Genomic DNA, 15,647 nt, shown 5'->3' with positions numbered 1-15,647 from the left:
ATGGAACACAACTACTCATTATCTTTTTTAATTCTAAAATAAATTTATTTATTTTTTTAAAAAAGCCTCTTGCAAGCGCGGAAGCGCGTGCGGAGAGACTAGTTTAAATAAAGCAAAAGGTAGAGAATGCTGAAACATTTAAAATAGCAGAAAATGCCCTGGGTTATTCAAACATTAAGAATTGAAATTATTAATTAAATGAGGATAATATGGTAAATTCATATTTTTTCATATTATAAAATTAAAATTAAAAACAAAATTAAATAATAGATCCTACTTGCCTGGAACATAACTACCCATGTTATTTTTTCTTAATTCTAAAAATAAAATTGAAAAAAAAAAATCAATTGACACATGCTGCCAAGGGGCTAGCATATTTAAAAGATAAGATTTTTGTTTTAAGAAAAGGCCTTAGAACACGAGGCTAGTAGTAACAAAATCTGATTTATAAATGAGCAAGTTTTTCCTAAAATAATATTAAATAGGATTTTATTTTTTTCGAAGTGAAAAAAGTTTGACCCAAAAAAAAAAAAAAAAAAAAAGTGAAAAAAATTCATTTACAAATACCGGATAGAAATGCTAGATAGAAGAAACGGGCCTGGTCCTTCCCCCTCCTCAACACTTATTTTGAGTTCTAGTTTTGGGTGGTCCAAAACTCCAAATCCTAGAGGATAAGAAAACGGCTCAGTTTGAAGCACTCTCTCTCCCTCTCGCATCCATCTTCAGTTCCTCCCTCTCTTCTACTTGCTCTGTTCCGCTGCTGCAACTACTGCTATGTCTTTTCTCTTTTGACTCAGAGCTGAAGGCTGAAGCATGCTATGTCTTTGAAGCTTTAGATGTAGAACAGCAGAAAGAGATGTCAATCTTATCAATTTCATCTTCTTCATCATCAGCAGTTGGGTTTTGTAATTCCCACAAACACACTCCTCCTAATGTATCTTCCTCTTTAATATGTCCCTCATTTCTCTCCCCACTGCCACTTTCCTACCCAACAAACCACAGGCACAAGAAGAAGAGGGCCATTGGAGTCATGGCCACCAGGCTCACAGTCCTGGGCTTCAGAGTTAGGACTCAGAGACTTTTCTTTGATGGGTTATTTAAGGAGGGAACCTCCATTGCCAAGGGCTTCCAAGGTTTCAATCTCTTGCTTCAAGTCAATTATGTTATATCCCAGCTAAATGTTATGTTAATGTTGTATCCTAGCTAATGGGTTGTGCCCATTTGGTTGGTCTACATTATCAGTTGTGGAAATTTGGTTTTTGCAATTGAAATCTTATGTAATTATGTCTAAAACCGCTTAAAACTTAGAAACTGCACTAGTTTTACTTGTTTTTCCATCATATTTTTGAAGCATGACATCTATATAATTTCCTTTGTGATGAACTGACTTGAATACTTATACTTGCATTGCACATTTGTGAGAATGTTCCTTACCAAAGCTGTAGTCATGTAAGGCCAGGCTTATTGATTGTAGAACAGAAGACATGTACATTTCTTATGATATTTTAAAAGGAATACAATGTCGTGGATCTTATTTGCTCTATTTCTCTCATGATTTCTTGGTTGATATATGCAGCAAAAAGTAGAGATCCTCTCTGTTTCCGGGCTCAATCTATTTTATCCACTACATCGCGTTCAACATCAACAGGAACAACTACAGTTCTTGATGTGGAGAAGCTGAGATTACCTTCTTTAGAAGTTAATTCCGATTCTTTGGCTGCAAATAGACCATGGACATATACAGGGGCAACTGGTCCTCCCACTGAGGTTAGAATAGGTCTATTGGATATCTAGTTACTTTTCAGTGTTTCATATAGTATCTTTAATTAGAATTTCTTTCCTTGGGGATAAAGCTTGCAGAATTTATCTATTACTTATTTTTGTTTTTGGTGACAATGCTTGAATGCAGACATTTGGGATACTTTGTATTTTTTACGAATTGGATTGAGCATGTTTGATATTATTGCTCCACTGTAGTTAGTTGGATGCCTGCTGTATTTGCATGATTCCTGGATGACAGAAAACTTGCACATATTAGGTTTGTGTTTGTCAAATTGAAAATAAATACTGTTCTAAAAATTTCACATGCATGGTGGTTAGGTTCCCAGGTAATTTTTTGAACATCTTTTAGCTGGCTGTGACCTAGCCACCTTCACTAGTTCATTGCATTCTCCAATTACAAATTTGACCTCATGGTGTATTTATCGGGTTTAGGGTTCCAGGTATTTTCTTTCTCAGTTTGAGAGTTTTTCCTATGTATGAAAGATGTTGAGCTTAAAACTCTAATAGCTTTGATGTTTATCACCAGGCAAACTTTGGAGCAACTTTAGCTACAGAAAATCTTCTTACAAGTGAAGAGGCTGTAATAGCAGCTGCTGCCGCTGAAGCTGTTACTCTTGCAAAAGCGGCTCTCAAGGTTGCAAAGGATGTGGCATTGCTGGTTAGCACTAATCACTCTGCTAAAGCTGAAAGTTCATCTCCAGTTTCTCCCGAGACTAATCCTTTGCATTTCAATTGGGCTAAGCATATGGAAACCAAACAACCTTCTAGATTAGGAGCTTCCATGGGATCTGAAACTGCACTGGTGGAAAATCATTTCATTCAGGTTGCCATAAAAGAGTCAGAAGATGTGGAGTCAACAAATCAAGAATTTGAACTTCTGCGGGAGCAACTTTCCGAGGGTATAACTGCAAGATCGAGTCGTCAAATAGAAAGGAAGGCCAGAAGAGCCAAAGCAGCAGAGAAGGCTGCTGCAAGTGTTGTGTCGGTGAAGTCTGGTTCAACCAGCAGAAAAAAGCGTGCCTCTTTACAAGATGTAGACCATTCTGATCCGTTGCGTTACCTGAGAGCAACTACCCACACTTCTAGGCTTCTTACTGCAAATGAAGAAATTGAGCTTTCAGAAGGAATACAGGTATTACTTGTATCATCAACAGTGATCTTGTGAGAGTTTTGAATCCACCTTTTTTATAATGCTATATGAATTACCCCTTGAACATTTCATTACTACTGCACCCCTCCCACCAACCCCACCCCCAATGCGCCCACACACCCCCCCAAAAAAAAAGGGGGAAAACGTAATAATTTACCCTCTCATAGCTGATAGGTCAGTATCCATGATGATATCTATTAGAAAGTTGATTCTATGTTGGTCCAAAAATGAACCATGCACAAGTACCCTTTTGTAGGTTATAGTTTAGATGATGTCTGGTTACAGCTTGTTAACAGTTGATTCATTTATGTGGTTTATCATGAAGGTAAAGTATAATACCTCCCATGGGTTGGTTTTGATAGATGCCCTTGGAATTGTTGATGGTCAATTATTTAGTTAGTTACTTTGCCAGTTCATGCATTTCATGGAATTAAATTCAAAGAATAGAATGCCTTTTTTTGGTCCAAAAGAATATAATGCTTTTCTTAGGAAGCTTTGGATAACAATTACTGCTTGGATTTTGATTGATATGATATGCTATCATATCATGGATGAAAAGTGTAGAGAATTTCGAAGGAAATTGTTTTCAGTCTTAGAAAATTAAATACTTTTGTCCCAATTAAATTGGCAAAAAGTAAGGTCATTGGAATGTTGTACAAGTAGAAGTAAACTAGTAAAACAATGGAGTTCCTACTTCATGTATAGTTCAAGAAATATATAAGCATTAAAGAAAATATTCCTGGGATATTTGGACTTAATTTGACTATTTTATTTATATTTCTCTATTATCTGATTTCTGATGCCTCAAGTTTTTGTCATATATTTTAGGAACTATTGAAACTGGAAAAGCTCCAGGAGGAGCTTGTACAAAGATGTGGTGGTCAGCCCACAATTGCCCAGTGGGCAGCAGCAGCAGGAGTTGATCAGAAGACATTGAGGAAGCGCATAAACTATGGTATTCTGTGCAAAGACAAAATGATCAAGAGCAACATAAGGCTTGTTATATCAATTGCAAAAAATTATCAGGGAGCTGGGATGAATCTACAAGATCTTGTTCAGGTATGACTTTATCTTATTTTCATATCATATGTACCATAGTTTGCTCTAATATGAACACTTTCCTGAAGGATTGAAATTATGTTCCTAAAGTCTTGCCACCTTTGAATAATACCTAAATCTTGCTTATTGACTTTTAGCAAGGATGTCGAGGCCTTGTACGAGGTGCAGAGAAATTTGATGCTTCAAAGGGTTTTAAGTTCTCAACCTACGCACACTGGTGGATTAAACAGGCTGTTCGAAAGTCTCTTTCTGATCAGTCCAGAACAATTCGCTTACCTGTGAGTTTTACCTTCATATTCATTTTATTTTTCCAGTGGTTCCTATTTGGTACAATGGTAACGCGAATTTTTGGATTCAATTGTTGAGACTGGCTAGTTTGAAAAACTGCTTAAGCCTAGGACATAAAGGATTCTCCCTTTTGGGACCTCACTTCAGTGGACCAACACAGGGTAGAATTCAATTGTTTTTCTTTCTTTCACCACACTTGAATATACACTGTCAAATTGATTCTGAGGTGGAGAGGTCATTGTTCTGATTCACATTCCTGCTGCATTTGTATATCTTAGTGCTTCATATTTTTTATACTCTTTGCATTTGCAATATTTTGGTAAAACAGTTTCACATGGTGGAGGCGACTTATAGAGTTAGAGAGGCTAAAAAGCAATTGTATAGTGTAAATGGAAGACATCCTAATGATGAAGAAGTTGCAGAGGCCACAGGGCTGTCAATGAAGAGGCTTGCTGCTGTATTACTGACTCCAAAAGCCCCTAGATCTCTGGAGCAGAAAATTGGCATAAACCAGAATCTTAAACCTTCGGTCTGTCCTTTCTCTACTTCCAATGAAGTGGCAATTTTCATCCAACATTTTGTCACCTTTTGTGTTTAAGTATTCCTTTTCTGACGAGGTCACGTCTTTCTGCACAGGAAGTAATCGCAGATCCCGAAGCAGAAACAGCAGAAGATATGCTGATGAAAAAATTCATGAAACAGGACTTGGAGAAGGTACTAGATAGTCTCAATGCAAGAGAGAAACAGGTTGTCAGATGGAGGTTTGGATTGGAGGATGGAAGAATGAAGACATTGCAAGAGATAGGGGAGCTGATGGGAGTTAGTAGAGAGAGAATTAGACAAATAGAGTCATGTGCTTTCCGTAAGCTGAAGAACAAGAAAAGAACTAAACATTTGCAGCAGTATGTGGTTTCATAGGCCTATGTCAATATGGGGATTAAATTGCAAAACTAGCAGGTAGTTCATTTGCTTTGATATTTATCTATATTATGGCTTCTCTTTCCATGTTTCAGAGTGGAAATGTACTATTTTCTCCTTTTGTAATACGAGAGAATATTTGTGCATAGAAACATAATTTTTTGGATCAAGCATTTCCCATTCTTTTAATGTATAAAAGAAGTACTTAAACAGAAACTCACATGAACAATCTTAAAATCTTACATGTTCATTTTTTATTACAGATGTCAGCTTACTCGTTTCGCTTGATTTTACTCCTAGTCCTGGTTTTCTTTCTGTTAATATTACTTTCCTTCCATACCGCATGCATTGTGAAGTTGTATTTGAGCATGCACCATAATAGTTTGTTTCCTCAAAGGAGTAGTAAGTAGTCAGTAGTCAGTTTGCCGACTTAAACATGCTGCACCATATGGTAAGAGCTTCATTGTATCTGGAATTTGCACGATGTTAAGTGTGGTCACTGTGGAAAGGCACTTCAGTGAATTTCAGCTCGTCATGGTCACTTGTTGGAACAAAGTCACCAGAAACTAAAATGGAGGAGGATGGTCCTTCGGCACAGTTCAAATTCACAGGTCATTTTCCATCAAATTTCCACATGCAATGAAATTCCGGTACGTCTTCTTCAAGATGGCTGATGTGAGCTTTATACTAACATCTTCAGTTGCAGAAGTTTAGTTTATTTGTACAGAAAATTATCCCCTTCTTTTTTGGTTCGTATTTTCTCTAGTTTCTTTTTGTGTTTAGAGTTATATGTTTGCATATAGTAAACAATTTTTATTACATAATTGCTTCTAGATCAAGTAATGAGCATGCCAACAGACCAATATTTACGGGCGAAAATAAATCTTTCCTACTTTTGGGACAAGGAATGCCTTATGTGCCCAGTCATGTCATGAATATACAAGCTTTCATAATGTGGAATAATGGATGGAGTACAAATCGTCCATTTCAGATTGTTTATGAGCTTGAAATTCCCTTGTTTATGAGCTTGATCCAAGCAATAAATGCAACGAGTAGTGCTACCATAATCCAAGCAATAAGTGCTATTTGCACTTTAAGGGCGTACAAAACTCCATAGGTGCCACCGAGGGAAACCGACAGGAGAGATCTGTGGAGTCAAAGAGCCAATGATAGTGGTTGAGACCCGATGATAACATGCAGCCTCCGGCGATAAGAACAGAAAAAGCGTAGCAAAACCTGTAAACACACCACCTGGAAAAAACCGGTAATTTCGCCTAAAACAAAAAACAACCAAGTTAAAGAGGAAAAAAAAAAGAGAGAAAACGGCTCTGCAAAGCAGTAACCCAAAATGTGGAAGAGAAAGAAAAGGAAGGAAAAAGGGAAAGATGGAGGAAATGGGGAGGGACCGAGGCAAAAGATAAAATGAAAGAAAAGAAAAAAACACACGACTGGTTCACCAAAAAGAGAGCAACAACCCGAAAAGGTGAAGGAAAGGAAAGAAGAAAGAGGAAGAGGAAAGAAAAAGAAAGAAAAACAAAAAAAGTAGAGTAAAAACAGAAGGAGATAAGAAAAACAAAGATGGAGAAAGAGGCAGAAGGGGGGTAGGGGAGAGAACGAGGGAGGAGGGAGGAGGGTCATTGACCACCTCCCCTGAGATGCGGCGCTGTTCTTTGTTTTTTTTTTTGCCAAGCTAAAGTCGTCTAAGGAGATTATGGCTAGCATTCCTCTTTGCGAATTAACTCAAAATACTAGACACTGGACTACTTTAATTTAATATGTTTAATTCTTTAAATCATAGGGGTTTTGTTCCACGCTCAAAATGCATCTTACGAAGAGAGAGAAACTCTACACATATAAGCCAATAAAGTATAGTCCAATGAAAAAGGTCTTGACTTACAAACTAGTAGTCTCATGTTAGACTCATCATGACACCTTAAATAGTGTGTGAGAACCCCAACATTAATTGTATTAAAATAAATAAATAAATAAAACTTTGCACATATAAAACTTCAACTTTTACAATTACGAAGAGAGAAACTCTACACATATAAGCCAACAAGATCTAGCTCAATGAAAAGAGCATTGACTTACAAACTAGTAGTCTGAGATTCGAACCATCATGACACTTTGAAAAGTGTGTGTGAGAACCCCAATATTGATTGTATTAAAATACATAAAACTTTGCACATATAAAACTTCAACTTTTACAACTCAAGCCATGTGAGACTGTATACCACTCAAGGTAACCACAACAATCATGCAATATTAGAAACTTAATTATTCAGCATGAATCCCAAAATTATGTGAAGAATAACCTGATTAAAGGATCACAAAAATCAAAGGGAAAATTGATGAACAGGGGTATTTGCAATTCCCACGTGATAAAATTATGGACTAACGGCATTTCACTCCGTCAAGGTTTAGGGTCCACATTGAAATGGGATCTAAGGTTTCAATTTCATACCAAACATTTCAAAATTTGACCAATTTACACCGCTCGTTAGATTGACCGTTTGATCTGACGTTAAATGTTAATGTGGCTACTACTATACCCAACACATATCCTGACAATCCAATCCAAATAGTCAGGGCTGACCTTGACTTTTTGGTAGCCCATGGGCCATAAATTATAGGGAAATAGCTTAAAATGACACCCATTTCATAATTTTAATTAAAAATACCACCCTTTCCCAATTTTTGTACAATTATCACCTATAAATATAAAATTATTGTCCACTTATTGCTGATTTTTCACAAGTTCAGAAATTTTAGAGAGAAGAAGCTCACACAGCTCTCTCTCTCTCTCTCTCTCTCTCTCTCTCTGTGGCACAGCTCTCTTTCTCTTTGGTATCTGTCTATCACAACTCTCTGTGTCTCTCTTGGCTCTCTCTATCTTGGCTCTCTCTCTCTTGGCTCTCTCTCTCTCTAGCACAACTCTCTGTCTCTCTCTTTGCTCTCTTTCTCATAGCGTAGCTATTTCTCTCTCTAGCTTCATTATGTCTCTTTCTCCCCTATTCGATCTCTTGCTCTCTGTTTGGAATCGCCAACCCCTCCCTTTAGCTATGTCTTCTGAATAGCTGCTTGCAACCTTGAAGCTCTAGTGGATTGACGACCTCGAAAAGGTAGTGTTGATGGTTATTTTCTTAATATCAGTGGGATTATGTGAAATGGGTTATAGTTTGATTGTTTGGGTTTGTGTTAAATTCGTTTTGGCTTTAATTTCTTTGGGTTAGGTTTTGTTGAATATTCATGCTCATTCATCTGGGTTTGTACCAATTGCATTTAGATTGGTCTGGATATGTGAATTTTGAAACTTGGGATTTTCTATTTGATGTAGTAGATCTGTATAGTGTGATTCTGTTGTGTTCCTCTTATTTTACAGTCGTATTGCTGTTATATTGCCATTATATTGCTTATATATTGCTGTTATATTGTGCTTATATTGCTATTGTATTGTATGGTTATTGTGGTTATATTGTGTTAATGAAATGTTGTTTTGTCATGGTCAGAAATGGAGACAATTGTTATTCTCGTGTGCTACAATGGAAAATGGGTCACCTCGAAGAAGATGTGCAAACACGAAGGGGGTGACTCAAAAGGCTTAATAGTTCCACGGACCATCAAATTTGCTGAACTGTTGGACCAAGTGCATCAGATTGGTAATACAAACAGCAGGGAAGACAAGGTTTGCTTAAAATTCTCAGTTTTGGTGGCCTCGAATGAGTGGAAGCACATAAAGATTGAGGACGATGATGATGTCAATTTTTTTATGAAGTACAATTCCGAGGTAACACCTTCAAAACTAGCTCCCTTACTCGTGAGTATAGAAGATAAATGACTGACAAATGATGTAGTTCATAGTATGCATATCACGACAGATAGTAGTCGGATGGGTCATTCTTCAGTTGCCATTGTTGAAAGCAATGAAGTAACTTGGAATAATACAAATGTCACTGATGTGGGAGGTGAAGTAGGGACATATTTTGTGGATATGATTGATTTTAGCGAGGTGGAGGAGATGCATGGTGGTGATAATAGTACTGAAAGAAATGAAGTGTCAGTGTACTCTGCCCCTCCTAATTTGGGCTGCTTCAACACAACTGCCCAGTTGCCAATAATGCGTTTAGGAGGAGAATCTGAACCCACTCGTCAACATTATTGGAGTCAAATGGGTGAACAAAATCGGTACAATGCAGCCAGTGTAAATGATGAAGAAGCATATTTGGACAGCGGGTTTTCACGAAGTGATTGGAATCCGAAAATTACAGTTGGGCAAATTTTTTCTAGTAAGAAAGCATTGTTGACGGAGTTACGGTTGACGGCATTAAGAGGCCACTTTGAATTTAAGGTGTAATTCTCTTGCACTAAGAGGTTGCTTGTGGTTTGTTGTCAACGTCCATGCCCATGGCAGGTCCGAGCATCGAGAATTGGAGAATACAGCTTCATGATTGTGAGGTGTACAACTGTCCATGAATGTGATTTGAGGTTCGTAAGTGACAAGCATCGTCAAGCAACCGCAGCACTTGTAGCCACTTCACTTAAAAGGAAGTTGAAGGATTCTCGGACAATATACACACCAAGTGACATTATGAGAGATGTGAAACACAACTTTGGTTGCACCATCCATTATTCGAAAGCTTGGAAAGCAAGGGAGTTCGCTCTATTGTCCATTAGAGGATCAGCGGAGGAGGCATATTATATCCTTCCAGCTTATTGCTATGAATTGGAGCGTATGAATCCCGGCACAAAAACACACATCCAAACTGATGAGAACAATCACTTTGTGTATTTATTTATGGCGGTTGGCGCATGTATTAGAGGGTTCCGTTCTTCCATGCGCCCAGTGATAGCCGTGGATGCCACTCATTTAAAATCCAAGTACAAGGGTGTTATGTTCGTAGCAAATGCAGTCGATGGTAATCGAAACATATATCCTCTTGCTTTTGGGATCGGGGATTTGGAGACGGATGCATCATGGCATGGATTTGGTGAATGTCCCAATCTTGTTATTATTTCTGATCGCAATGTTAGCATAGAGAATGTGTGGAACGAAATTTTTCCAACTGCACAACATGGCATATGCTTTTATCATATGAAGGGGAACATGAAACGCACTTGCAAGTTGAAAAAGCGTGATCACATACTTATGCACTTTGAGCAGGCTGTGAAATCTTATTCCATTGTTGAATTTGATTGTCATTTTCGCAAGATCAAGCGAAAGGAACATGTTGCTCAATATCTTGAAGAGGCAGGGTTACATAAGTGGTCTAGAGCTCACATGGATGGACGCCGCTACAATGTAATGACAACAAATATTGCGGAGTCAATCAACTCAGTCCTTAGGTTTGCAAGGATGCTGCCAGTGGTTCATTTGATAGGGGAAATTGTTAATCTCCTTGTGAAATGGTTCACCGAACGTCGTGAGTTGGCTTTGAATTGCACAACAACATTGTGCCCCAAGTTTGGAGAGAAGAAGTTGAGGAACAGGTTGGAGGATGCTGCAAGGATGAATGTGGTTAAAGTAAATAATGCACAGTTTAATGTTTTGGACGGTGATATGGACGGCCTCGTAAATTTGACGAACAACAGTTGTAGTTGTAGAAAGTTTCAGCTTGAGCAGCTACCTTGCAAGCATGTAGTTGCAGTTTGCCGCTTCTTGAAAGTAAATGTATACGCAAAGGCTTCTCGGTATTACACTCGGAAAACCTGGATGGATGCTTATTCGGATAGCATCTACCCGGTACAACCTCACGGAATGTGGGATATTCCTGAAGATGTTCGAAGTCGAGTTGTGCTGCCTCCGATGGCAAGGGTCATGCCAGGCAGATGAAAGAAGATAAGAATTCCCTCGCAAGGAGAGGGCACCATTAGAAGAAAGTGCTCAAGGTGCGGTTCTGCAGGCCACAATAAAAGCACCTATAAAAACAATATTCCATTGCGCAATGTATCTTAGACAATATGATTTGTGTTGCTTTGGTAGGTCATGTAAACTCTACTTTTATTTGTGGTGGGTTTCGTGTTATGTTGAATGGGAATTCTTTTAAATTTGCATAATTTGGGTTGCATTGCTACAGCATGCTGTATTGCTGACAGATTGCTATTATATTGGACTTTTATTGTATTGGTATTGCTTCCAGATTGCTATTATAATTTGAGTGCAAAATTAAAGGGACTGGAATGTAATTCCAAATGGATCCAAATCATTAAAGTTCTTAGAATTCCTATATTACACAGTTATTGTGATACTCCGACTATACCTTCTTTTATGATTACAAATTCGGCCGATGTATAGGCCAGATGTGGGGCAAATACAAGGTGAAATGTCCTATGTGTTTGACTACATATATTTGTTGAAAGAGCATTACGAATGTTAACCTCAATAGATTGCTCATGTCTTTCCAAGAACACTCTTGAATTTATGCAATGTGCCCAAGCCAGTCCCAAAGCTGGAATCACCCGTCTGCCTGATGTGTCCAGGGACTCCAAGTTTCCCAACCTCACCCCATTCACTTTATCATGTGGCCCAATAAAATCCACCACTTGGTTGGTGACAACCACCGCCAACCCAAACTTATTTGCTAAACCCTTCAATGTGCCAGATATGTTGAAGAACATTTCAGACCGCCGTTTCAAATCTGCTGGTGTTGTCTGATACTGTGATCGGAACAATGCAGCAATGGAATCAATGACAATGAGTTTCATAGGTAGGCGGGTGTGATCAATGGCAATAAATGCTTCTATGTCTCCAAGGACATGGATGAGTTGTTGAGCATCATGAACACCATGAACACCATGAACATATATGTCTTCCAATGGCTCCAACCTTATTAAGTTGGGGTACGATGCATGATAAAGGTTGCCTAGTTGTTGCAATCGACGAAATGGGAAGCTGAATTCTGTGAATATGTAGACGGAGGAGCCCCCTAGTCCGCCATGTGAGGGTGGGAGCTGAGCTCGTACCGTAAGTTGGAGACAAAGCTGCGTCTTCCCAGAACCACTCTCCCCTACCAATTCTGTTATGGAGTTGCAGGGTATCCCACCCCCCAAGCAGTCATCTAGTATTGGGCATCCAATAGATAATTTAAGGGTTGAAAGAGGAAGGAGCATGAGGTTTTGGGGTGTCATGTTTGTGTAATTTAGGGGGGGATGTGATGGTGCTACAAGGCATGCATTATATATATATATGTAGAGTTCATTTTGAAGGTCTGTACTGTAGGCCATATGTCTTTTAAGGGATGTATAATTCATCCTTTTTCTAGGTTGTAATTAATTTTTTGTTTATTTATTAGTATTTTTTTGGACCAAATAATTTAAAAAACATTATGATGCAGTACGTACTGTAATAGGATCATATTGTAACTCTATCATCACTCTATTGTACTCTTATTGACATAATATTGCCATTATACGCATGTTTATTGTATAGTTATTGCTGCTATATGCCACTGAACTGGACACCGATAAACTGTATACGCACAAATACAAAAAGAGGCTTCATCATTCCATAAAATCCTATTTCCAAACTTACATAATACAACAACAGGCCACGCCATCGTTATATAATACAAAAATACGCCACCTCATAGTTCCATTTCCCTACTGTTGACAAATTCGAAGTTGCATACTCTTCAAGTGCGGTGACCGCGACGCATGAAATTCATGACCCCGGCCACAGTGATGTTGGCCCAGTTTCCTGTCGGATCCACTATTTTTGCAAACTTACGAAATAGTTCGAATCCGCTTTCCACTTCTTCTTGCTTCAACTTGGCCATTGCTTCTGATTCCTTGAATACCATAATTGCAGTGGCAGGGGCAATTTCAATTTTTGCTTTCATTGTCTTTATATGTAGGAGATGCATGCGCGCATGATAACGAGAGCGAATTGTGCGGTTTTTTATGACACCCCATCTAGCTTGGCCCTCCACAATTTTTGAAACTATGTCTGCATGAAGATTTTTCCAAAACATGGTATTGCCTCGATATTGCTGCATGCCATGGACCAAGTCTGCAGGGAGTGAATTGGGTGACTTGGCTTGTGTTTCAGTCTTCTCTCCTTCAGTAATTGAAAGCGTTGGGTTTGGTGTGAGGTTATGGTCCATGGTCTTCGATATTTATTGTAGCCTGGTGTACAACTTAATTGGAAAAAAAAGGGACTAAATGCGATGGGAGTGAAATCAGTGGGGAAGGTAATGGCTGTAAGCAGGAGTTAATGTGATAGAAGTTTTTATTTCAAACAGCTAGGTTGATTAATATAGGCAGGCTTTAATGACCTGGAGTAACTCAGAGAGTTATTGGCAGGAGGGATTAGGGGGAGTAATTGGCGGGAGGGATTGGCGGGATAGTATTGGGCGGGAGTTATTACCCAGTTGACTGTATGCCTTTTTGTAATATATTTGTATGTTGGACGTTCCGAACTTGGTAATTTTCCCATTATGTAATTCAAATAAGGGATTTGCCTATTTGCCTAATTGACCAACTCATTCAAATTGACCAATATGGTTATTGTCTTATTTCTCATTTCAGCAATCTCAATTCGTTTCCATTTTTCCATTGTTCATATTTTCCTATGTTCCATGTGTCATCCAATTTTCCAATTTTCCAATTTTTCATTACTTTTGCCTATTTTTTCCTATTCCCTATTTTCCTATTGTGCAATTTCCCAAGTTTCCTTTTGTTGTATTTCTAGTTTTTCAATTTTTCAATGTTCCCATTTTCCCATTATGTAATTAAAAAAAAGTTGCCTACTTTGCCTAATTCAGAAAGTAATTAAAATTGTCCAATATGGTAATTGTTTTATTTCCCATTTCCACAATTTCAATTCGTTTCCAATTTTCTTATTTTCTATGTGTCCCTGTTTCCTATTTCTATTTTTCAAATTTTAAGTTTTTGTCCAATTATCCAATTATCTTTTTTCCAATTGGACTATTTTCTAAGTTTCCTTTTTTTCCTATTTCCAATTTTCCAAATTTTCAATTTGCTAACTTTCCTTTTGTTCTATTTCCAATTTTGCTATTTTCCAAGTTGCCTTATTTCCTATTTTTCAATTATCCAGTTATCCAATATTCCAAATTTCCAATTTTTCAATTTGCGAATTTGCCTATTTTCCAAGTGTCCTTTTTTCCTATTTCCTATTTCGAATTTTCCAATTTTCATGTTTTCAGAGTTTCCTTTTTTTTTTCTTTCCTATTTTCCTATTTTCCAAGTTTCCTTTTGTCCAATTTCAAATTTTCCAATTTTCCAATTACCCAAATTTCCTATTTTCCAAGTGTCCTTTTTTCCTTTTTCCAATTTTCCAATTTTCCAAGTGTCATTTAATCCTATTGCCTAGTTTCCTCTTTCCAATTTTTCCTTTTTTCCTATTTCCAATTTTCAATTTTCCAAATTTCCCAAATTTCCAACTTTCCATTTTTTCGTATTGCCGATTTGCCAATTTTCCTTTTGTTCTATTTCCAATTTTCCAAGTTTCCTTATTTCCCATTCTCCAAGTTTTCACTTTTCCTATTTTCCAATTTTCCAATTTCGCTATTTTCCAATTTTCTGTTCTGAAATCGCAATAAATGCTTAGTTACATAGTCCTATTTTGGGTTGAAATCCACAATTTTCAATTTCCCATTAAGGTTTGCTTTTTTGTCGTTTGGAAGCCAATTTTATTGTTGTTAATGTAATGTTGTACTGTTGTAAATTACAGCCAATGAGTTAATGGTGTAGTTTGCAATCCCATCAATTGAATGCACCAACTAAATACCCAATATACTTCATATAAGTTCATACATATAACTGAACCTTCCTATATAGAACTGCAACAGAGGCACCTGCTTAACGGGAAAGGTAATTAGTCTTACTAAAACGCAAATATTCTCCACTACAGCTAACCAATTGTCATTTACAACTGGAGACTGAATCTACCTTTATTTGTTTTGTTGCAGGCAACAGCTGTGAATTGTCCCCAGCAATACTTAAAGATGTCGGATGTACGCCCTCCAAACGAGCATGTCAGTTACTCGGGGGACCAGTCGTGGCATGTGCCATTCCCATCTTCACCTCGGACTCCCAATCATGATCCCACTTCATCTGGAAGTGAGGCTGAGAGCAATGATCCGCTTGACAAAATCTCTGCCGTCAAGCACCACCTCCAATATATGTCAAAGGCAACGGATTGGTGGGAGAGTAAGTGCGATATTCATGGCCAAGTTATGGGAAACTTGGCCAACAAGTTGAACAAAGCATACGCTGGAGAGGTGAAGCAAACTCTAAAAGTAAAAAGTCGGAGCAAAGAGTTAGAGTCCTTGAAGTTGAAATTGGAAGAGAGAAAGAAAAATTCCATCGAAAAATTCACACAATCTGAAGAATATAACCATGAAATGGTTGAATGTTTCAACAACGACTTCGAAATGTTCCGAGATTATGCTTCGGTCATCTCACCAAACTACAATTAGAGTGAAATTGATGT

General features: G+C 37.8%; 3 protein-coding genes across 5 annotated transcripts; 2 read left to right on the top strand and 1 right to left on the bottom strand.

Annotated features, from left to right (window-relative positions):
• LOC18769580 (RNA polymerase sigma factor sigB) lies at positions 571–5,574 on the top strand. Of its 3 annotated transcripts, none has more exons than XM_020568629.1 (8): positions 593–1,133; positions 1,577–1,767; positions 2,309–2,914; positions 3,761–3,991; positions 4,129–4,269; positions 4,608–4,808; positions 4,916–5,236; positions 5,461–5,574. In XM_020568629.1, exons 1-7 carry the CDS (start codon positions 857–859, stop codon positions 5,195–5,197), a joined length of 1,929 nt encoding a protein of 642 aa, XP_020424218.1. In that variant the 5' UTR covers positions 593–856; the 3' UTR covers positions 5,198–5,236; positions 5,461–5,574. The 3 variants fall into 3 exon arrangements, with proteins under 3 accessions (XP_020424219.1, XP_020424218.1, XP_007203880.2); XM_007203818.2 differs by lacking the exon at positions 5,461–5,574 and having other exon boundaries at positions 594–1,133; positions 2,309–2,440; positions 2,525–2,914; positions 4,916–5,417; XM_020568630.1 differs by lacking the exon at positions 5,461–5,574 and having other exon boundaries at positions 571–1,133; positions 4,916–5,417.
• On the top strand, positions 9,366–11,027 carry LOC109950309. The gene is made up of 2 exons (XM_020568859.1): positions 9,366–9,518; positions 9,609–11,027. The coding sequence occupies exons 1-2, from the start codon at positions 9,366–9,368 to the stop codon at positions 11,025–11,027; spliced, it is 1,572 nt and encodes a 523-aa protein (XP_020424448.1).
• Positions 11,432–12,439, bottom strand: LOC109950308 (DNA repair protein XRCC3 homolog). Its single transcript, XM_020568858.1, has one exon. It carries the CDS (start codon positions 12,416–12,418, stop codon positions 11,432–11,434), a length of 987 nt encoding a protein of 328 aa, XP_020424447.1. The 5' UTR covers positions 12,419–12,439.

Source organism: Prunus persica, chromosome G7 (assembly GCF_000346465.2).
Source record: "Prunus persica cultivar Lovell chromosome G7, Prunus_persica_NCBIv2, whole genome shotgun sequence".
In the NCBI taxonomy this organism is placed as follows: domain Eukaryota; kingdom Viridiplantae; phylum Streptophyta; class Magnoliopsida; order Rosales; family Rosaceae; genus Prunus; species Prunus persica.
This window is presented reverse-complemented; position numbering and strand designations above follow the sequence as displayed.

What these genes read in the sequence shown, in the direction of transcription:
- LOC18769580 (XM_020568629.1), top strand. Translation starts at nt 857, where the DNA reads ATGTCAATCTTATCAATTTCATCTTCTTCATCATCAGCAGTTGGGTTT. An exon ending in CATTGCCAAGGGCTTCCAAG is followed by an intron (nt 1,134 to 1,576) that starts GTTTCAATCTCT and finishes TGATATATGCAG; the next exon opens with CAAAAAGTAGAGATCCTCTC. An exon ending in ACCAGAATCTTAAACCTTCG is followed by an intron (nt 4,809 to 4,915) that starts GTCTGTCCTTTC and finishes CTTTCTGCACAG; the next exon opens with GAAGTAATCGCAGATCCCGA.
- LOC109950309 (XM_020568859.1), top strand. Translation starts at nt 9,366, where the DNA reads ATGGGTGAACAAAATCGGTACAATGCAGCCAGTGTAAATGATGAAGAA. An exon ending in TGACGGAGTTACGGTTGACG is followed by an intron (nt 9,519 to 9,608) that starts GCATTAAGAGGC and finishes TGCCCATGGCAG; the next exon opens with GTCCGAGCATCGAGAATTGG.
- LOC109950308 (XM_020568858.1), bottom strand. Translation starts at nt 12,418, where the DNA reads ATGGCCTACAGTACAGACCTTCAAAATGAACTCTACATATATATATAT.